We start from the raw sequence: 23,766 nt of genomic DNA on the forward strand, positions 1-23,766 counted from the left end.
TCTCAAATACTTTTTCCCCTGCATGGCCCTAATACTCTTCCGTAATATAGCAAGCCAAATCATCTCTTTACATGATGCAAGTCACATTTACTATTTTACAAGATGAGCGTGGTGTAGAGAAGTAATCCTTATCCGTCACATGTTCCTGTTGATGAACAGGGATGCCGTGTGAGACGATGTGGTTTCAGCTCAGCATTTCCAGCTCGGAGACACAGCTACGTCCCAGGGGCCACTTCCTTCTTCCTGCCATCACTGGTGCTGTCGAGGTGATCGTGACGGCTCCTTCATGCTAAAGAGCCTGTGCCGTCTTGATTCAAACACTAAACTGTTCAAACCTTACATTCACATCTTGTTATCTGGGAGGAAAGTACAGGGACAGAATCCAGTGACCATCTACCGCGCTGAAGCGCTCGTACTACATGCCACGCTCTGGACACACAAACCACGACAAAAACACAGACATTAAAAGCATCGGACCTGAACTTATCACAATAATAAAACACTCACTCATGTCTTCTGGCCAGTGTTTGCATATTGTACTGTACATAGAATAATGGCGCATTCGGCTGATCATGGTCAACTGGCAAACTGGTAAGTGTAGTGGTGTGTAGGGTGAGAGCATGCCAGGGACAGGCGTAGGGGAACAACACAGGGATGAAGGAACTCCGAGGTAGGACATTTATCATGATCAACTGCAGTCCCTTAGCTCTGACTGGATGTTAGAAAACCCCTGCTCACCTTTAACGGAGATGATCTCAAATTATTTCAGGTTTTTTGTTTTTCTTGAGGGGGTGCATGGCTCTTGTGGGAAACTTGTAAGTTTGCCAGTTTCCATGTTCGTACAGAAGAGTATTTATTAGGACCCGGCAGGAGAAAAATAAAAATTATATTTTAGAGGAGGAAGATTCATTTTTTTATTATGCACTTCGAGAAAAAAGTCGAAATGTCGAGAAAAAAGTCCAAATGTAGAGATTAATGTTGAAGTACAATTTTTAGAAAAAAGTCGAAATGTTGAGAAAAAAGTCGAAATGTCGAGAATAATGTTAAAATGTTGTGTAAAAATGCAAAATTTAAACTTTTTTCTCGAAATTTTGACTTTATTCACGAAATTTCGACATTATTCTCGAAATTGTATTTCAACATTATTCTCAACATTTCGACTTTTTTCCCGAAATTGTATTTCAACATTAATTTCGACATTTCGACTTTTTTCTCGAAGTGCACAATAAAAGAAAATCTCCCCCTCTCAAATATTTCTTCTCTTGCATGGCCCTAATACTCTTCCGTATGTTCGCCACTCTGCCTGAGCATGCTTCATGTTTTTTTCTGCACTACCAAATCTGTACAACGTGTATGCCAGGGCAGCTGATATGTTCATCAAGAAAACTCATGGCTTTTAACCCTTCTGTTCCCGCCGCCGCGATGCAGACCAGCCAGTCTGGCCGTCTCAGGGCTGGACGTCAGGCAGAAGGAACCCATGACAGAGTGGGACAGCAGGATTCCTGTTAGGCCAGCTAACACATAGTCTACCAACCAGTCTACGAGATTATCGGAAGCGCCATGGACATATAGAATAATATTCATTAGATCAAGATTTTCAGTGCAAGATGTAAATGGCTACTTTTTTCATCATTGTTATGTTCAATGTTGTCTTTGCTCATTCTCTTTAGTCATCCAAAAGTGGATGCAGTAGTAAAGGGATTCTGTTACGAGTTAGGTTCTTGTTTAAATGAGAGCGGAGTAGTCGTATCCTTGGTGGACGGCTGAACGGTCCACGCACTGATCCAGGTGGACTCACACCATCCCTAAGACAGAGAGCTTGGTGGTTTCGTTTAAAGGTTGTACTGCTGTGGAGCTCAGAAAGCTCCAGATGCGTTGTGAAGACGGACTCAAAAAGAGAACGATGCCCCGTGTTTAGCTTCAATCTGTTGAAAGGGAAGATGCAGTAGCTGAGTGGGTTACGTTGGTTTCTTCAGTCGGTGTCCGCTGAGCTCCTGGACGGGTGGAAGCAGGAGGAACCGCTGGATCACACCTCTCTCTCGTGCTCCTTTACACCACTCTCTTCCCACTCCTTTCCATCCGATCCTTAGCTCCCCCCCGGGTCGGAGCTGTGTCTCTGTGGTGTCCGTGAATCCAGTGGCGTCTGTGGGTTTTGGAGCGATAGCCTCCTTTGGATTTCAGGATCCACAGGTGACGCTTCTGTTCCAGCAGTTGGCCCAAGTCCAGCCCCCGACGCAAAGTCCAACCCTGCTCGTAAACCTGCCTCCATTTCTGGCCCAGTCCCCAACTCTAAACCTGCACCTGGAACGACTCCGGCCCTGACGCCGAGCTCCAGCTCTAAATGGTGTCCCGGTGGTTCCGGTCCGGAGAGAGCACGCTGGTCCTGGCCGCTGGGGATCAGAGGCTCCTGGGTCTGCACAGAATCCAGAGGTTGGACTGGAAACTCCTCAAAGCCTGTGGTTTCCAAGATCTGCGGGGAAACCAGTTTAGCACTCAGTGAGACGGCTAGATTTGCCACTTTAGATGTAGTTTCAATTTTCAATATGCAAAGTGTTTCCATAAGACTGAGAAGCTCAATACTTCCTGCAAATATGCATTCAATTACAAAAAAAGTCAAACTCATCTGTATTTACTCAGAAAATACTACATCGTGTATATGACACGATGACCTGAAGGCCATTTCACTGCCTGAACAAGAAACTGCAGATGATAAGAACAGCACAGAACTGACATTGCTGAGCTTATTCATTGCTGTTTAAACACCAGGCATTGTTCACTTCCATATTTTGATTAGAGAACATCAGCAGATACATCGATGTTAACTTCATCAGGCATTGTTTCCGTTGCACCATCAGTGTCACCTGTGACAGAGAGGCCAGTGTGTCCGTTTCCAGCGCTGTGACGGGCTGCACGGATCCGTCTCCAGGACCAGGTCCTGGACTGGAACCGGGGAAGGGGGAGGGCTGCACAACAAAGAACATCTCCTTTGTCTTAGGTAACATTCTCTAAACATGAAGAGACCTTTTCTTTTGTACTTTTCTTTTGTATTTGACAAGGTGGCGCTGTTGGTACCTGAGGAGGAGATGAAACGGCGCTGTAGGCGGGGGGGACGAGGGCCACCTGCCTCTGCAACAACTGCATGATCACTCCAATGTCCGTTGACATGCGACTCTCCAACCTGCACACAGTGAGAAATGTTCAACAAAGAGAATGTTTCCTGCTAACACATGGAAACATGTCCGGACACTCACAAATCCTTTATTAATCCCTGAAGGGAAATTAATCAATCAATCACAAAGAAAAACTGTAAAATAAATGGTGGTGAATGTTCTATGGCACCACGACAACAAAAGTAATTCCCAATCTACTCGCTCAGACATGCCGGAGGGTGTTGGCATCTTCCCAGGTTATTGATTCATTGGGATTAATAATTAATCCCCCCCCCCAAACTGTCAAAACTCAGCCTTTTCCACATGAGCAGAACTGCTGGGTGGAAACGGGCTACTTCAAGGTTCAAGGTTAAAGGTTCAAGGTTCACTTTATTGTCATTCCAAAAGTCCAAGTACAAGTGGAATGAAATTTTGTTTCCACTGGCTCAAAGCAAACAATAAAAACAATTAAAGGAGCATGAGGCTCCTTTTAAGAAATGAGACTCTCTAGCGCCACCCTTCACCACGACGGCCGTTGGGGGTACTGCAGCCAACAGTGAAGCCGGCACGGGAGAACGGGGAGAACGTGCATGCAGCGTCATGTGACGTCACATCTGCAGGACAGCGCGGGAAATTCGGCCCCACAATTGCAGCACATTTTGCAGCACACAGCCTGTTCAAGGCAATGGAGAGATACGCTAGAGGGCTCATTCTTTTTGGTTTGGAACGCTTCATCTGACATTATTACTAGAAAACTTAAAACGTATATTAATTTTTTTCATAAACCTGCCTCAATCCTGCCTCATGCTCCTTTAAAACACTAAACAACTAAAACGCTGCATGCAGTACTGTAGAAAGTCGTTGTCAAGGGTAGACGGGGAACGGGTTCTGTTTATTTAAAAGTCTTATGGAGTGGGGGAAAAAACTGTCATGGAGCCTGGCTGTTCTGCACCTGTCGCTCAGAAACCTTCTGCCTGAGGGCAGGAGGGGGAACTTTCCATGGTCAGGATGGGTGGGATCCACCAGGATTTTTGATAGGCAACGACTGTGTGCGATGTCCTCGATGGAAGTGAGGGAAGTGCCGGGGACTTTGGCTGCAGCATCCACCACTCTCTGCAGGGCTTTTCCATTGGCTGCCGTACAGCTTTCATGCCAGATGGAGATGCAGTGGGTCAGTATGCTCTCCATCGTGCCCCTATAGAAGGTGGTGAGGATGGGCGATGGTAGGTGAGCTCTGCTCAGCCCATGTAGGAAGTGCAGCCTCTGGTTGGCTTTCCTTGACAGTGAGGCTGTATGTGTGGACCAGGACAAGTCACTGGAAATGTGAAACCCCAGAAACTTTGTACTCTGGGCATCTCCACAGCAGCTCCACCTATGAGGAGACGGGTGTGTGGAGGCTGGTTCTTTCTGGGGTCAATGATGACCTCTATGGTCTTGTTGACATTGAGATCCAGGTTACTCCCAGCTCACCAGATGGTCTACCTCCCTTCTTTCTGTGTGACTCCTCGTCGTCATTCCGGATGAGGCCCACCACAGTTGTATCGTCCGCATACTTGATGTGGTTAGTAGCGGAGCGTGCAACACGGTCATGTGACATCAGTGTGTAGAGCAGTGGGATTAATACAGAGCCCTGGGGGACGCCCATGCTCAGGCAGATGGTGTCGGAGGTGTTGTTGCTCACGCGTACAAACTAGGGCCAGTGGTTGGTGAGAAGGTCCAAAATCCAATTGCACATGGAAGGGCCATGACCCAATAAGGCCAGTTTGTTGACCAGGTGCAGTGGAATTATTGTGTTAAAAGCACTGCTATAATCCACAAACAGCATGTGTACACACGTGTTGGGTTTCTCCAGGTGTTTCAGGATTAGGTGAAAAGCATGGGAGACAGCATCTTCAGTGGAGCAGTTGGAGCGGTACGCAAATTGTAGTGGGTCAAAAGACGGTGGCAGTGCTGCAATGATGTGGTCCTTGTCCCTACCAGCCGCTCAAAACGTTTCATTATAATTGGTGTAAGTGCTACGAGGCGATAGTCATTGAGGCAAGTGATAGTGGGCTTCTTTGGTACCGGTATAATGATGGCTTCCTTATAACAGGAGGGCACGACAGCCTGGCTCAGAGAGACATTGAATATGTCCATAAACACATCTGTCAGTTGGACTGCACACTCCTTCAGTACCCAGCCATGTATGTTATCTGGACAAGCGGCTTTCCTTGAGTTGATTCTCCTCAGGGCCCGGTGTACGTCAGCGGAGTCCAGACGGAGAACCTGGTCGTCCTGATGCTGTGGGGCTCTTATGGCAGGTGTGTTGTTCAGTGCGTCAAACCGTCCAAAATGGCTTTTTAAGGCTGTTGAGGAAGTCTGTGTTGTTGTCACACTGAAGTAGGGGGGGTTGTAGTCAGTAATGGATTTAACTCCTTGCCAGAGTCAGCGGGTGTCCTTAGAATCATGGAAGTGACTCTGGATCTTACGGCTGTATGCCCCCTTTGCGACTCTGATGGCTCGGTTCAGATCGGCTCTGGCTGACCTCAGGGGTGCTGCATCCTCCGATTTGAAAGCATTATTTCTGGCTCTCAGCTTTGCTCGCACTTCATTTGTTAGCCAGGGTTTCTGGTTTGCACGTATTGTAATGTTTTATGTTATGCAGATGTCTTCAGTACACCTCTGTATATACGCAGACACGGTCTCTACATACTGATCAACATTAATTTGAAGTTGTACTGTAGCTGCCTCCCTGAACACTGACCAGTCTTGCAGCGCGTTGCTCCCTCCTTCTGGCCATACTTTGACTTGTCTCACCACCGGCTTTGCTCTTGTGAGGGCAGGCTTGTATGTAGGGACAAGCAGGACAGATGAATGGTCTGAGCACCCCAAGTGGGGGCGGGGGAGCGCTTTAAATGCCCCTTTAATGTTGGTGTACACATGGTCTAGTGTGTTTGCGCCCCGTGTTGCAAAGTCCACATGCTGATGGAAGTGAGGGAGGACTTTCTTCATGTTGGCCTGATTAAAATCCCCAGCTGCCCTCAGGATGAGTTGACTGCATGTCATTGATGGACTGATACAGTGTGCTCAGCGCCACTTCTGTGTTTGCACTGGGGGCGAATGTATACTGCCATAATTGTTATGGCAGAGAGCTCTCTTGGTAAGTAGAATGGACGGCATTTAACAGTCAGGAATTCAATGTCCGGAGAGCAGTGACTAGAGACAGCTGTTGTGTTTAAACACCAGGCATTGTTTTTTTTTATTTTTTCCGCATTTTATCACCCAGTGCTCCTACCTAAGTCAGTCCTGGGCATTGCTCCCTCTAACAATCCCGGGAGGGCCCTGCACTGAGCTCAGGTCTCCTCCTTAACCTGAGGAGTGAGCAGCTTCTTTTCACCAGACAGGGTGGGGCTTCTCTGGCCGGACGTAGCGCGTGGAAGGATCACGTTATTCCGGCCAGATCCTCCCCACCCCATTTGGCACCCCGGCTGGCCAGAGGGGGCATGTATAGCCCCTGGCTGGTAAACACCAGGCATTGTTGATGTAAATACACACACCGCCACTCTGAGATTTGCCACTAAGTAGGCTGCTCCTGTCCGCCCGAAATAATGTTAGCCCCTCCATGTCTAGGGCGGAGTCCGGAACGTTCGCGTTAAGCCACGACTCGCCTCGATGTTAACTCAGCTCTCAGATGATCCAGCTTGTTCTCTAGGGAGCGTACATTTGCAAGCAGAATCGATGGTAGTGGGGCTCTGTGGGGGTTCGCTCTGAGCTTAGCCCGGACTCCTCCTCGCTTACCCCGCTTCTGTTTTCTCTCACGCCGCCTCCGTCTGCTTCTGATGCGGGCAGTTGTGAGCGTTGTTACCGCTGACGTGTGGGCGCTCCGAGAACATAGCAGACCAAGGGATCCCAGTTGTTGTAAAGTATCCCGACTTAAACCAACTGACATGCCCTCCAAACGGAGTCGCCGTAAGGTCTGACTATTATCAGTTATGCTCTGTGTTGGTACAGCGTTATTTACCCTATTTACTTGTATATTTGCTTCAATTTCGTGAGCCAGGGCAGCCGCAGCCAACACAGGCGCCGACATGTTCTTAGGGTCCACCTTTTCCTGGGGTTTAGGGTTTTAAACTTGGTTCTGCCTTCATCACACTTCTCCACCCACCCTGTTCTGTTATTTTTACAGGCACAACATTCTTCCCCTCAGGAGTTTGCTTGTATTTTATAAGATTATATTATAAGACCCCACCATGTAATGGTTTGTTGTATAAGCTGCTGGAAACTGGACTTCCTAAAGGGAGTCATCCCAAAAGGGATCAATAAAGCTGAGTCTGAGTCTATGTATGGAACACACATTCAAAGGTGCACGCTGACACACTGCAGGATTTGTCTCAATGCTTTAGTGTGTTTTAGATATTCTGAGGTCACCAGCACACATTACCTTACATGCACATGTTTTTACTTTAAGGGGGACTTCCTACACACTGCTGCATTCCATCCAAATCAACTCACACACCCTCAGTGAGCTGGAACCAGCGGTCCAGCATCCTTTCCTATCCAGAGTCAATCACATTCTGAGAGGTCAACTGTGTGCACAGCCTCCTCCTCCTTCCGTGTAATGAAAGACACCCTGGCCTGACAAAGGGGCATCGTCCAGTTAAAGGCAACAGAGAGAACAAGCTACTATTACCCATTGCAACGGAAACCAAGTGAAAGAGGGTAGGGTGAGGGCATCAACCGAGATAATTGCCAAACACCGACGTCCCGAGCAGACGCCCCGAGCAGACGCCCCGAGCAGACGTCCGAGCAGACGTCCCGAGCAGACGCCCCGAGCATACGCCCCGAGCAGACCCCCCGAGCAGACGCACCGAGCAGACATCCCGAGCAGACGCCCCTAGCAGACGCGCTGAGCAGATGCCCCTAGCAGATGCGCCGCGCAGACGTCCGAGCAGACGTATTTGGCAGACGCCTGAGCAGACGCTCTGAGCAGACGCCCCTAGCAGATGCGCAGCGCAGATGCCCGAGCAGACGCCCCTAGCAGACGTGCTGAGCAATCGCCCCGAACAGACGCGCTGAGCAGACACGCTGAGCAGACGTGTTTGGCAGACGCCCCGAGCAGACGCCCGAGCAGACGCTCCGAGCAGACGCCCAGAGCAGACGCCCCGAGCAGACGCCCCGAGCAGACATGTTTGGCAGATGCCCCGAGCAGACCCCCGAGCAGACGCCCCGAGCAGACGTGTTTGGCAGATGCCCCGAGCAGACCCCCGAGCAGACGCCCCGAGCAGACGTGTTTGGCAGATGCCCCGAGCAGACGCCCGAGCAGACGCCCGAGCAGACGCCCGAGCAGACGCCCGAGCAGACGCCCCGACCAGACGTGTTTGGCAGATGCCCCGAGCAGACGCCCGAGCAGACAACCCGAGCAGACGCCCCGAGCAGACGCCCCGAGCAGACGTGTTTGGCACATGCCCCGAGCAGACGCCTGAGCAGACCCCCCAAGCAGACGTTTAGTTGCACCTGTTGAGCTGCTTCTGCAGCAGGTCCAGACGGGACTCCAGCTGGTAGCGCTGCTGGCGGCTCAGGCAGGGCAGCGGTGTGCTGGCGGCTGGAGGGGACACCAGGCTGCAGCTGGGGACTTCCTGGTACTGACCACCTCCCCGGCTCTCTCCCCAGAAACTGAAGATGTTGGACACCCCTGAGAGCGCGCCTGCATGAGGGGTGGAAGCAGAGACACGAGCATGAACTTGTGTGCCTTCATGACCAAATATATTCATGCAGCATTTTTAAAAAACAGCACAAACTGACACTAGATTAAAGGAGCAGTGGTATAGGGGGTTAAAGGCAAGGCAAGTTTATTTGTAGAGCACAATTCAACACAAGGTCATTCAAAGTGCTTTACATCAACATTAAAAGCAGCAAGACACAATTAAACAGTAAATAACAAATAAAATGAAATAGAATGATGAGAAAAGAGGTAAAATAATTAAAAGCACAAGTTGTTAAAAGTAACGGCAGTAGAGTACAGCAGGTACATCTCATTCTTACAATGGCAAGAATTACGTTTCTATACGGTCAAAACGTACAAAGACCGGGTCAAATACAGTATTACAAAAGTAATCTGTAACAAATTTCGTACGGTGAATTAAACCAATTTGACAATTCTATGCCACAATGCCTGTTTCCAGGTCTTATTTCACACAACTGACGAGAATTACGTTTCTATACGGTCAAAATGTACAATGACCGGGTCAATGGCAAGAATTACGTTTCTAAACACTAAGCAGGGATTACTTGAGCATTTCAAAGTGAGGAGGCTTCTCTCTTCTCATCTACCTGACAAGGCGTTACAGGTGTTACCAGACTTGGGGTCTCCATCACCCTCAGTATTCTCACTGAAGTGCATCGGGGCTTGAGCCTTCGGGGCGTCCAGCACTGCAGGTGGAGCAAGCCCAGTCACGACGGACTCTTCCCCCTGGTAGAAACGTACGAGACATGATAGGCTCAACTCCTCCTCTGCCATGGTGTACGAAACACGTACGTGAAGTATATTACAGCAGCCACAACCATTGTGTTGAGTCGTACCTCATCACCACTGGAGTGTGAAGAGGCTGAGCTGGCATGTGCCCCCCACTGTTTCTTAGACGCCTCCTCCTTCTCTTTTTGGTTATGTGCTGCTTCCCGGTGTCTCCGCCTCACGGACTTATGGGACTTCTTTATCTCCCCGGCATCAGCATCATCTGGACATAGGCAGGCAAACGTGACCACGTCAGCTGGATCAGAGCTGAGCTGTTATGTGTCTACCTCATACACATCCTACCTGCTTTTTTTGCACTGTTTTTTTTTTCTCTGCCGTACTGCACTACTTTTTATTTTTCATTCCAATGTATATATTGTTTATATTTTGTAATTATATTATATTTTTTACTTTTTTTACCCTTTCGCTGCATGTGTGTGTTGAGTTTACTGCTGCTGCACAAAGTGAATTTCCCCATTGAGGGAGAAATAAAGGACAATCTTATCTTATCTTATGTTATCTTATAGAATAGAAGACTTTATTGATCTCCCGGAGGAGAAATTCAATCGTGCAGCAGCCAAACACACACACGCTCAACGGTTTATACAAAAAAATTTAAATAGAAATAACCAATAAATAGCTAAATAATTTAAAAAAAAGAGCAATATAAAATGTAGAAAAATGAGCAATGTACAAGAGAGAAAATAGTAAACACAAAAAAACTGATAATATTTACATGTGCAAAAATACGTGAGGTATTTAGCGGGCAAAGGTTATTGCACTTTCAAAGAGACAGGTTATTGCACTTATCTTATCTTATCTTGATTCATTTATTTGCAAAAGTAAAATAAAGTGAAAGGTGAAACCAAGACAGGAAAAAAGGACCTTTTTCTGTGCGTCTTCGGAAAGATAACTTCCTCCTCCGTAATTTGTTGAATCCTCCATAGGTGGAGTCGTCACTACTCGGTGAGCCTGGGATCATGTTGGTCTAAAATGAACATCAAGATTAAACAGTCTTATTAAAAATAAAGCAAACAACAAAGCACCAAGTCATATTTTTGACCTATTCAGATGGGCCGTCTGCATAACCTTGATTTGATTTGATTAGAATGCATGTTAAAAAGGAGTACAAAAAAGTAAAAAAACAGAATACAAATATATGTGTATATATATATATATATGTATATATGTATGTACAGCACTTGGTCGTAAACACTTATCCAGTCCTACCCCTGAATCTGACATATATTCTTACATATAACAAGACAAGTTTCAATAAGCTTACTTATAAACTGTTAATAACTGTTCAATATAGTGATATAATACTCAATTATATGTATGTATAAATATAGTCAAAAACAAAACAAATCAAGGCAAACAAAAGAAAACAAAACAAACGCCCAGCATTTAATTGTGCTACTATGTATATATGTAATAATAGAAGTAATTAGTATTACATTATCATTACTTTACTATAATACTACAATATAATAGAGAACAATAGACAGCAATGGTATAATAATATACTTGAATAACTATATAAGAGTTGATATGCTATATATACTGGTTCATATATTTACCTCCAATTATATACATAAAAATTACTATAAATCTATATATCGACATATCTACATATAACTATAAATCAATATACATTAATAGAGGGATAAATACATAAATATAACTCAATATATCCATATGCATACCTACATATAACATATCTATATCCATAATATACGTCTATATATCTACATATATTAATAAATGTACATATCTACATGTTTATTTGCATCTGTATTTTGAATAGAAATTTTCTTTGTATCTTTGTTTAAATTGTGATATGTTTTAACTTTGTTTTATCTCCATGCTCAGGCTGTTCCACAGTTTCACTCCACAGGTCGACAGGTCTGTTGAGAACTTTAGAATTAAACTGACCCCTGAGGTTGTAACCTGACTGTAATCACATCTTCTGCACTATAAACTCACATCTCTGAGGTTGAAGGTGATCTCCAGGTTGTTCCAGAAGTGATCTGCAAACTCCGGGTACATGTCCAGCACTTCCAGAACGTCTTCTCTGTGGATTTTGTGGAGGTCGCAGTAAGTGAGGGCTCTGACGTCAGCGTTGGATTTACCCGGTCGGGAATACAGGTTGATCGGCTCGCCAAAGATGTCATTTTTTCCTGCAAAGAGTTAAAAGAAGACAAATGAAGGACACTCTTTGAATACGGTAAACAGATGAAAACAGAAAGAGCAGCCTTCAGCATCATCTTTCAGTGACATAGAAGACCTTCCAATTGATTGATTGAAATATCACACATGATGATCTTCATGAACCAATAAAAGGAGCAAAAGGAAATGACTTAAGTTTTACACTTCAGACTTACGCATGTCAAAATGTGGGCCTAAACATTTAGGTAAGTAATGAATGTTTACAGTACTGAATCATTTGACAGTAAATTAAAGTGCAGCCAGGGTTGGTGTGCCTCAGTGTCTCTTTCCATAAATAATATCTTACAAACTCCTTATGATTTGGTTTTTGTGTCCCTGTTTATGCCGTTATTGTCACACGTGGTGAGGTCGTCTTGTCTTGGGTTTGTTTTGTCCCGTCATTTCCTGTTTTATTTTGAAAAGTAATTCTCCTCTCATTTCAGGTCACTTGTCCTTCCTCATGTGTCTCAGTCTGATTGTGTAACACAGGTTCAATGAGGAGTCCAATTTGTATGAAAACCACGGACACAACTTAAAGGAGCTTGAGGCAAGAATAAGAAATTAGACTCTCTAGCGCCACCCTTCACCACGACGGCCGTTGGGGGTACTGCAGCCAACAGTGAAGCCAGCACGGGAGAACGGGGAGAACGTGCATGCAGCGTCATGTGACGTCACATCCACAGGACAACGCGGGAAACTCGGACCCAGAATTGCAGCACATTTTGCAGCACACAGCCTGTTCATTCTTTTTGGTTTGGAACGCTTCATCTGACATTATTACTAGAAAACTTAAAATGTATACAAATTTTTTTCATAAATCCTGCCTCAAGCCCCTTTAAGTTTGAAAATAATAATTTGTATTGAAATGCTTCACACAATAAGTAAAACAAAATTAAAGTAAAAACACAAGTCTCAAGTTCTGAGATTTTGGAAGTTTCCCTTACTTAGAGTTCTTTTTTTAAAGTCCTTTGTCCATTGAATCAAGGAACAAGAGTGAAGTAATCTTTTCAGTTCTTTTCAGTTTTTCATTCAGTTCAACAAGGTTTGATCCAGCACCCGTTGTGGAGGTTTAATTGAGTCCAAGAAAGCTCGCCATCAAGAATTGAAGAGGGATTCTTTGTCCAAACCCATTCAAAGGTTTCAACTAAAAAAAACCTGACTGCTGATAGCTGAATATTTAGCATTTTAAATTGCCATTAAGGTCGCCGTCTGCCCATGTTGCAGCAGTCCAGCGTTGACCACAGAAGTGGATGGAGGAAGAGGAAGTGACCCCAGGCTGACCCGGATATACACACTGATGTCCGGGTTGGGCTCATTTGTTTACCTGCTCACTTTTCACAGGGCCAACCTTGTTACAATTACCCTAAGTGTTTCCACCTGTCCTCTATTTCCCTCCTTGTGTTTAAATAGTCTTGTTCCAGAGTGTCTTCGTCCTTGTCCTGCACCAGAGTCTTGGTCCATGTCCACGTCCACAGCCGTAGTAATCGTAGCGTTTGTTCCTCGTAACGAGTGATTTTTTTTGTGTTTGTAAAATTTTCTACCATAGCTTAGACTCATAACCCTTTATTTCCTCATTTAAGAGTGATTTGTGTTTGTAGCCACATTTTTTTATATACAGAACTGTCTCAGAAAATTAGAATATTGTGATAAAGTTCTTTATTTTCTATAATGCAATTATAAAAAAAAAAAAAAAATGTCATACATTCTGGATTCATTACAAATCAACTGAAATATTACAAGCCTTTTATTATTTTAATATTGCTGATTATGGTTTACAGTTTAAGATTAAGATTCCCAGAATATTCTAATTTTTTGAGATAGGATATTTGAGTTTTCTTAAACTGTAAACCATGATCAGCAATATTAAAATAATAAAAGGCTTGCAATATTTCAGTTGATTTTTAATGAATCCAGAATGTATGACATTTTTGCATTACAGAAAATAAAGGACTTTATCACAATATTCTAATTTTCCGAGACAGTCCTGTAGGCAGGTTTTTCCTCCATATGGAGCATTTTGTGTTTTCTTTTTATGTATTTTTCTCTCCTCTTGGAGTGTTGTTCTCTATAGTCAGAGTATAGTGTCTAGTTTTGTTTATAGCCATTTTATTTGTCACTCGGTCCAAGGTCTCCGGTGAATTCAATAAAAGCTTTTGTTATCTCATATCTCTGCATCTGACTCCTGCTTTGAGTCCCGGCCTGACAGTCATCACCAGTATACGACTGTGTTTGGTTCATCCAGCCAGTGACGTATCGGCCAGTAGATGGCAGGCTTAACTCTGGCCTGTTAACAGTATTTGAAAGGCAGGATGGGTATTTAGAGAGCAACGCACACTGACAGTGTGCTAAGAAAAGATCAACATGTTTAACTGAAATGTTTTCTTGATTGAAAAAAATAAAGAGACAAACCTCAAGAGTTTATACCCTCCGAAATTCTGCCTTAAATGATACATTTCCAAAGGTTTCTCCTCTATTTGCTCTTATTTAGTTACTTGAAACTCAAAATAGAGGTGTGTAGGTCCAATAAGAGAGCTACACAGGTGAATGTGAGCCTTTACACTGCAAAGTCAATTCATTGCACTGTTGCTTTTTTCGAGATTTCTTTTCTCTGTGATGAGGTGAAGGCCCAGCGGTCGTGCTCACGGTTCACAACTGACAGCTACCCAATATGTTACATGACCAGTGCTGTAGTTGGATAATTAAGGACTTAAATGAAAACATATAGAAAAAGATGAATTTTGAAATAGTAATCCTTATTTCACCTAGGATAGCCACCACCACGTCTCCTCGGAGGATCTCAATGGAGCCCCTGGAGATGAAGTAGACGGCGGTGAGGACGTCCCCGGCGTGGACCAGCGTGTCGCCCGGCGGGGCGTGGGTGGTCTTGAACTTCATGGCCAGCGCCCTCAGGCAGCCCTTGGAGGAACCTTTAAAAGCTTTACAGTTCTGCAGCAGCGTCCGGTTCAGATGGAGGCAGATGTCGGCCTGGAGACACTCGGGGAAGCCTTTCAGCACCTGAGGAGAGCCGGTGGGGGGGGGGACAGAGATGGGAGCACAACGAGACATGGATGAGCAACACAGTCAAAAACATGTAACGAGGGATGGAGGAGAGAGGGTGTAGAAAAAAGAGAGATTACATGAGCATTGATACTGAATTCCAAGGCCTTGCATTTGATCTACTACTCATTGATTGTTCCCTATTCATCTTACTGTGTGGAATTGTGGGGATCCACCTTTAAAACCACCTTAAATTCAATAATAAAACTGCAAAAACGAGCCATATGTATCATCAAATAAGGTTGATTACTATGCTCACACAGATCCACTTTTTTCTAAAATCTCATGTTATAAAATTTTATGATTTGTTTTATTATAAAATCATGCAAATTATGTTCAGAGCAAAATCAAAAATGCTCCCTGACTGAATACAGAGGTTTTTTTCAATTCAGGAGACTCCGTATAATCTTAGAGGTGTCTGCAATTTTACTGCACAAAAAGCTAAAAAAGGTATGAAAAGGAGACGTGTCTCCATTACTGGAGTTAAACTCTGGAATGATGCCAACATACATTTAAAAACATGTCATTCTCTTTTGGTTTTTAAGAAAATGGTTTGTAAAGCTATTTTTGAAGCTCTCACTCACTCACTCATCTTCTCCCGCTTTATCCGTTCCCGGGTCGCGGGGGCAGCAGCCTCAGCAGGGATGCCCAGACTTCCTTCACCCCAGACACTTCCTCCAGCTCTTCCGGGGGGAGTCCGAGGCGTTCCCAGGCCAGCCGAGAGACATAGTCTCTCCAGCGTGTCCTGGGTCTTCCCCGGGGTCTCCTCCCGGTGGGACATGCCTGGAACACCTCCCTAGGGAGGCGTCCAGGAGGCATCCGGTACAGATGCCCAAGCCACCTCAGCTGACTCCTCTCAACGTGAAGGAGCAGCGGCTCGACTCCGAGCTCCTCCCGGGTGACCGAACTCCTCACCCTATCTCTAAGGGAGCGTCCAGCCATCCTGCGGAGGAAACTCATCTCGGCCGCTTGTATCCGCGATCTTGTCCTTTCGGTCACTACCCAAAGTTCATGACCATAGGTGAGGGTAGGTGCGTAGATTGACCGGTAAATCGAGAGCTTCGCCTTTCGACTCAGCTCCCTCTTCACCACGACGGTCCAGTACATCGACCGCATAACTGCGGACGCTGCACCGATCCGTCTGTCAATCTCCCGCTCCATCGTTCCCTCACTCGTGAACAAGATCCCGAGATACTTGAACTCCTCCACCTGAGGCAGGACTTCTCCACCCACCCGGAGAAGGCATGCCACCCTTTTCCGATGGAGAACCATCGGAAAATCAGCCTTGACGGGTGAAGAGAGACGTTGCAGACGCAGCGTCAGCGAGCCGTCAGATGATGATCCGTTTATCATTATCTGCGGGAATTTTACACATCGTCTCCCAAAGAGTCTGACGGTAGGAAACTAACCTTTCTGTGCAAATTATGTCCACCTGCGCTGAGAAAACAAGTCTGAACGTCTGCCTCGTCAACTTCAAATTTGAAACGTCATGTGGAGTTAAAGCATCAGTCCAGTGTGAGGAAATATCTGCGAGTCCTTAACAATCAAAAAAGTTTCCAGAAAGACCAAGAGGTCTGATTTCCCAGCAACAGGTAGACAAATTGATAATGCACTACAATGTTGGAGATTTACAGCCTCTGAGTAAAGTTGAAACGCCACTAGGACAATACATGATTGCATACAGCAGGGGTCTCCAACCCTGGTCCTCAGCACCCCTTTCCTGCATGTTTTAGATGTTTCCTTGCATCATCACACCTGATTCTAATTAATGGCCGTCATCATCTTGTCATCCAGGTCTGCACAAGTCTGTTAATGACACAGTAATTTATATCAGGGTGCTGAAGCAGGGAAACATCTAAAACATGCAGGACAGGGGGTCCTGAGGACCAGGGTTGAAGACCACTGGTATACGGTGAACAGTTTTAGGATGGGGGGGGGGTTACTTTCACCTAAAAATATTGAAATGAACTGAATTTGAACTAGTTCAAAATGAAAATGGTGAACTATGACCGTGAACAGTTCATTTTTAAACTATGTGAACTGAACATTGAACTAGTTCATGAGAAGTATGAACTTGCACAACACTGGTGGTTTGGCCCAATGTTTTTTGGTGTTGGTTATTTTTGTGTTGTCATGATTGAATAAACTAAATTCATTTATTCATTCATACACGATATTAATAGCAGAACGCCATCAAGAGCACAAAGATAATGTCAGAAATATCACAGAACACAAATATATTGATGACATTTTACTCCCAAATGGGGTTTCAATTACATTTCTCATCATTTCAAAAGCTTAGAATAAATGAAGCATCAAGGAGATTGAAAAGGGGCCTCCGTGTTGACTTTTAGAGATTTGTGAGTGTTAATATAAATAAATGGTTCAGCTGCTGATTAAAGGAGACATCTCAAACAGCAGGCGATGCTTCCTCTAACTTCACAATACTGTATCTAAAACACCCACACTGAGCTTCTCTTTCCATTTCTCTCATTTCCATCTAGTTCAAACCACAGATTTGATTCAAACCCTCATCTGGCTTTCTCTTCATCTCTTTCTCAATCTCTCTCTTTATCACCGTTTTTTCACGCTCATTATGGAGATATTGAAGCAAAGAAGCTTCTTTTTTTCACCTTTAATAGACAGATTAACTACAAGCCATGTTAATGTATTATGACGGCAACGTTCAAAGTTTCACGTGAAGTAATAACAGAGTTACCAGGATGTAACTATACGGATAGAGGCAATATTTCATGAAAGTACAGATTAGAAAAAGACTGCAGAGGATGGATTACTGCCAGGAGAAAGTCTTGTCTTTGTAAAAAGAGTGTGCCAGCACAGCTTAAGTTTGCAAACTTGCATCTGTCAAAACTGTAAGACTTCTAGAACAAGGTCCTTCGGACTACGGAAGAGTATTAGGGCCAGGCAGGAGAAAAATAAAAATAATATTTTAGAGGAGGAAGATTTTTTTTTCATTATGCACTTTGAGAAAAAAGTCGAAATGTCGAGGAAAAGTTGAAATGTCGAGAAAAAAGTTGAAATTTCGAGATTAATGTTGAATTAAAATTTCGAGAAAAAAGTCGAAACGTCGAGAAAAAAGTCAAAATGTCGAGAAAAAAGTTGAAATGTCGAGATTAATGTTGAAGTACAAATTCGAGAAAAAAGTTGAAATGACGGGAAAAAAGTTGAAATGTCGAGAAAAAAGTTGAAATGTCGAGATTAATGTTGAATTAAAATTTCGAGAAAAAAGTCGAAATGTCGAGAAAAAAGTCAAAATGTCGAGAAAAAAGTTGAAATGTCGAGATTAATGTTGAAGTACAAATTTGAGAAAAAAGTTGAAATTACGTGAATAAAGTTGAAATGTTGAGAAAAAAGGCGATTTATTCACAAAATTTCGACTTTATTCTTGAAACTGTATTTCAACATTAATCTCGACATTTCGACTTTTTTCTCGACATTTCGACTTTTGTCTCGAAGTGCATAATGAAAAAAAAATCTTCCTCCTTTAAAATATTATTTTTATTTTTCTCCTGCCTGGCCATAATACTCTTCCATATTCGGACAGATGAGACCACAGTGGAGAAGTTTTGTCATAATGCTGTCAGTTGCAGCGAAATCCACACAACGCATGAACAGACTTAGGCCAACGGGAGGGGGGTTGAGTTGGTTATGAATTCCTCTGTAGATCACATATCCTACATATTCATTTGGCCTTGACTGCCCTTTCTGATACCACCCTTCCAGTTATTCCTGCCTGCAGACTGACTGGGGACATCAGCGTGATCTGGGGTTCAGTGTCTTGTTCAGGGACATTTTAGCGTGTGATGAGGCGGTAACCATCCAGTCGCTGTGTATCCAACTCCCGCCACTACTCCGCAATAATTAGCTCAATTAGGTTGTTCCTGCAGTTAGCCAAAGAGTCTGTCAAATAAAGAATGTCCCTCTGAATATGTCACGTGTTTTTGTTCAGTGCAGATAACATTTGTCTAACAATTATTTTGTCTTTCAATATTTTTTTAAACTCAACCGAGATCTACATTATTTCAGTTCATCACAAAGTCCATTCCATAATTTGACTCAAAAAAGTGAAACACATCTGTATTTAACATCAGTCCTCACATAACATGTTTCAAAGACCCATAGCCTTCTTAAATTATAATTAGTTTCTTTTAATCTAAAGAAATGTTGAATACAAATAGGAAGGCTTTTATTTTTAACTCAAAATAATATTTATTTTTAAACAATACAACAAAAAAAAATATCTATGAATTTTAATGTGCCTGACTCTATAAATAATTTATTAGTAGTATTGCGATAAGAAAAGTTAAATGTATTCAGAAGCATGTCTGTGTCGAATGAAACAGATTCATTTGATCATTTTCAAAGTGTGTTACTTTCTCTGTTTTCTACTAAACGGCAGAATCTGCTCCATTCAAACACCAACACGCCTGCAGGCTCAGTGACTATAGTCTAAGAAAGAACTTTTTCTAAATGATTTGTTGTCACCGTCTGCATGTGTGTGAGCAGACGTCTCTGTCACAGCTAGGGTTTGGAAGAGCACCCTCTAAGGAGATTCCAGGAGATTTGTCACATTCAGAAGCTACAACTGACTTCTCTCCCTCCTCAGACACTCATCAAAGCATTTGTGGTTTTCAGTTTTATCGCATTTTATTCTTTTTCATCTCCACGAGTGCAATAGGTCACATCTGACTGATATCAGTCATGAAGGGGGAAGATCTCCTGCACACAGTCATGATGAGATCCACGGTTACATTCTCCAATCATTCTGACACGGATCATTCTCCACTTCCTGCCCTGTGATGAATCGATGGTAATGTTTTCATCAGTGCAGATTCCATTCTGCTGGTGAAAGTAATGAGCTCCTGATTATGGAGTGCTCCGACTGGCAATTTGAATATAGCTGGATTCTGGAAAAGGCCTCTTGATGTTATGAGCACACGCCACACATCTGTCTTAAAGTGATCTTTGAGATCTTTATAGAACAGCTTACAGAGCAGCAGCAAAACACTGACGACCCGAAACAATTGGTATATCCTGCAGAGATGATGGGTTCATTAGTAGTGACACCATCGTCCAATCACATCCATGTTATAGATGATGACAGTAAACATCATATGCACGTCCTCATGCTCTACAGCAGTGTCTCCCAACCTGGGCCCATGGAGTTCTCTTTGAGCTATGAAGAAGACCACAGCTCCTATTTTAGCATGAAGAGCTCCTAGCTATGGGCCGGCCTTCTCCATTATCGTGCCTGAAGAAGCGTCTGGTTGCAACCATAGTCTGCAGCGCTGCAACGAGTGATCCGCAAACGTTCAAAGCCCCATATGAGCCCAACGAGTGACCCTTGCATGTCCCGACGACCTGAACGCCTTTGGACCGACCTGGAGCTGAAGGAGGCCCAGCTGCAGTGCCCATGCGTTCCCCTCATCCACACGGAGACGAGGAGAGCAGGAGAGAGAGAGACGCTCTTTACCAGGATCACCTGCGGAGCGTAACCACCCAGCTGTTCACCAAGGAACGCTGACCGGCCAGACCAAACCACCTTTTTCTACACTTACAAAGATCCACGTAAGAGGCTGTTTTGTGTCTGGGCAGAGAAACATAGTTAACACATTTAACTAGCTTAGTTTTACGTTGTGAGTTGGACCGCTGATCCCGTCACAACTGTGTTTATTCGATTAAGGGTGCTTTCACACCTGTCAAGTTTGGAGCAGTTGTTCCGAAACAGGGAGCGTTTCCCCCTAAAGATCGGGTGGTTTGGTATATGTGAACACAGCAATCGCGCTCGGATGCGGGAGATCTCCTAGGAGAGGTGGTCTCTGCTCGCTTCCATTCCAGACCTGGAGCGGTTCGTTTGCAGTGAGAACAGAATCCACACAGCAACCGACACAACTCTATTCATTGTGTTTGTGCTACCAGCGCAAGGAGAAGAGTTGGTGCAGTCTCCACCACCTTCTCTCCTATTGGACACAACTTTCTCTCTTCTCCTTTCTCTCCTATCGGACATACCGAGATGTCGTCACAGCACGGCACGGTGAAATAAAAAGAATTTCAATTCGGGCAGGCAGGCGCGGCGCAAACGCCGTGGCAGGCGCTGTCTCACCCGCTGCTGAGCTCGGCAGCAGAGCGGTCCGCTCTTGCGCCGTGGTAGCACATACACAATGAATGGAATCGGCGGCGGCGGTCTGCGCTTTGCGCCCTCTCTGTGAAAGGGGCTTCATAGTCATTGTTGTTTTTCCCGGGGAACGGAAGAGGAAACTCCTTCCATGTTCATTTCTGACCAATGAGAGAACAGTTGGTTCATGGCATTTGTTAACAGCTTTGAACCGCTACCGCTACGCCTTGTGAACACAAACGGCACAAACGAAAAACGAAATAACTGTATCAATTTAGCCCATGAATCGGAACAAAAAAAACGGGCCACAGGTCTGAAAGCACCCTGAGTGGGTTTGATTATTTTATCGTTTGTCTACTGTTGCATCCACGTTGCTGGATCTTGATGACATGCTCTTCCACAACAGAAAACAAAGCCCTTCCTGTGCTCATGTGTAGCATAATGCACGACCTCTTCCGTTGCTGTTACCAGCGTGAGTGTGTGTGCAGTACTCACAGCGTTCATGTCGATGCCGTTGGTGTAGGACCAGGCGTGCTGGAAGTATTCCTCCAGCCTCTGCCGGAGCGGGTTGGGGATCTGGTGGAAGCGGATGAACTCGCGGACCCGCAGCATCTGGGTGTGGTAGCGGGCCGTCCCTGAGTACAGACGCTGGATGATGGCCGACACGTTCCCAAAGATGCTGGCGTACATCAGGGCTGGATGTGGGGAGATGGTCAGGGAGAAGTTAGAGGAAAAGATTGCACGCACATATTTGTATCTGCTGACACGGCCTGACTCCCACAGCTCGGCCGAACCGTTCTCTCCAGCCAGCATGTGAGATTTAGAACTGTAATGAATGTTTTATACAGAAGCAATGCTCATGAATCTGAGCGGAGGATCTCCAATCTGTAAACGTAGCGGGAGAAAATCACTGAACTACTTAAAAAGAAAAAAGAAAAAGAAAAAATTTGAATAAAGAGAAAATAAGTATAACTTAAAAGGAACAGAGATCTTTAAAAAACCAAAGTTCACGACGAAATTAATGGAACGTTGTGTTTCTGTAAAAGGTATCAGTTTATGGAACAATCTGGATACAGAAGCCAAAGAATGCAAATCAAATATTACATTTAAAAGAATAACAAAAGCCAGTTTGTTGAAGAAATATCATGATAATTGTTAATTTAGGTGTTTTCTTTTCTCTCTCTTTTTAGCACCATTGTCATATTTTTTTTCTTTGAATCAAAAAAGAATACGACTATCTGTGTTTGACGACAGCTATTTTGTGTTATTTTATAACTTTGTTGTAGTTTTTATTTTATTTATTTATTTTAAATTGCATAATTTGTTTATGTTTTTTATTATTACATGAATTGAAATTTGATTTCTTAGGAAAAAGGGACAGATAAAATAAGCTTAGTCTTCTTCCTGTTCCCTTTCATTCAAGGAAAGAGATTTGTTGTAATTATATTGAACTGTTTTGTTTTACTTTTAATAATGAAATAAAGAGCATTGTGAATTTGTGTAAAGGAGAACTGGAAAAAAAAACCTGGAGCTGGAGTTTGAAGTAAACATAATAGGTCTTTGATCTGCTACTTGCTTGGCTGGCGACTGTATTTCTCTGTGTTTCCTCAAAACAGCTCCAGCAGCTTCTCTTGACTTCTGTCTGCTTTGAAACGTTTGTCTGGAGAGACCTTGGTAATGCAGAAAGAACCTTTCACAGACACCAGTCTGTGCTTCACAATCAAAACATGAGAATAAAACATGTAGTGATGGATAAACATTGAGAGGAGTCAGCTGAGGTGGCTTGGGCATCTGTACCGGATGCCTCCCGGACACCTCCCTAGGGAGGTGTTCCAGGCATGTCCCACCGGGAGGAGACCCCGGGGAAGACCCAGGACACGCTGGAGAGACTATGTCTCTCGGCTGGCCTGGGAACGCCTCGGACTCCCCCCGGAGGAGCTGGAGGAAGAGCTGGAGGAAGAGCTGGAGGAAGTGTCTGGGGTGAGGGAAGTCTGGGCATCCCTGCTGAGGCTGCTGCCCCCGCGACCCGGGAACGGACAAGCGGAAGAAGATGAGTGAGTGATGAGTGAGTGAGTGATGGATAAAAAAAGGAAATAAACCACATAAACGACATAGAGCATCACTTAAAAGGCTGTCTGTATAAAAACCTTCTCTCTTCGCTGAGACGGAGACGGTGCCTGAGAGCTCCAGAGTCCCGGCCCCACCCCCCCAAAACCCACATCACCACGTGTGTTGAAACCATTTACAGCTTCCAATGTTAAAACAAGAATTTTAAAACTGATCCCTAAACTGACTGGAAGCCGGTGAAGACCTTTAAAAGGTATTGTGACATAATTTTTAACATGCTTTTAACACTATTAAAAGTCTTGACCAATATCCCTCAAATGTGTCTAAAAGGGTGTAACAAGAAAAACTTCACTCCAGTACTCCATGCCTGGCTTTTTTTATGACAGTGTTTTTTGCCTGTGAAAAACGCTTCCTTTTCCCCCTTTCCTGTCAATCATTGCCCCGCTCCTCCTCCCAACCCCCCCCCATCCTCCACTCCTCCAAACTCCCCGCACACAGCAGACAGTGGATCAATGGTATGTGATTTTGTCTTGCACACCGTCCACGGGTTGAGCCTCGATCAGAAGGACTCAGGCCCCCGACCGACACCGGGCAAGCGGTCTTCCGTACGCCACATTTCCCACGCCCGCCGCTCGGACGGGGATTCGGCGCTGAGCTCT

General features: G+C 44.5%; 1 protein-coding gene across 1 annotated transcript in view; it reads right to left on the reverse strand.

Annotated features, from left to right (window-relative positions):
* Positions 1-1,152: 1,152 nt before the first annotated feature.
* kcnh2b (potassium voltage-gated channel, subfamily H (eag-related), member 2b) overlaps positions 1,153-23,766 on the reverse strand; it is a 349,512-nt gene continuing 326,898 nt past the window's right edge. The window contains exons 12-21 of the mRNA XM_061714002.1: positions 21,536-21,735; positions 14,610-14,862; positions 11,626-11,819; positions 10,525-10,627; positions 9,708-9,862; positions 9,459-9,597; positions 8,643-8,832; positions 3,073-3,178; positions 2,862-2,963; positions 1,153-2,470 (exon numbers count right to left, since the gene is read on the reverse strand). Of these exons, the coding sequence (XP_061569986.1) occupies positions 2,087-2,470; positions 2,862-2,963; positions 3,073-3,178; positions 8,643-8,832; positions 9,459-9,597; positions 9,708-9,862; positions 10,525-10,627; positions 11,626-11,819; positions 14,610-14,862; positions 21,536-21,735 (1,826 nt within the window). The 3' untranslated portion in view covers positions 1,153-2,086. The remainder of the gene's footprint in view (positions 2,471-2,861; positions 2,964-3,072; positions 3,179-8,642; positions 8,833-9,458; positions 9,598-9,707; positions 9,863-10,524; positions 10,628-11,625; positions 11,820-14,609; positions 14,863-21,535; positions 21,736-23,766) is intronic.

Source organism: Cololabis saira, chromosome 22 (genome assembly GCF_033807715.1).
Source record: "Cololabis saira isolate AMF1-May2022 chromosome 22, fColSai1.1, whole genome shotgun sequence".
In the NCBI taxonomy this organism is placed as follows: domain Eukaryota; kingdom Metazoa; phylum Chordata; class Actinopteri; order Beloniformes; family Belonidae; genus Cololabis; species Cololabis saira.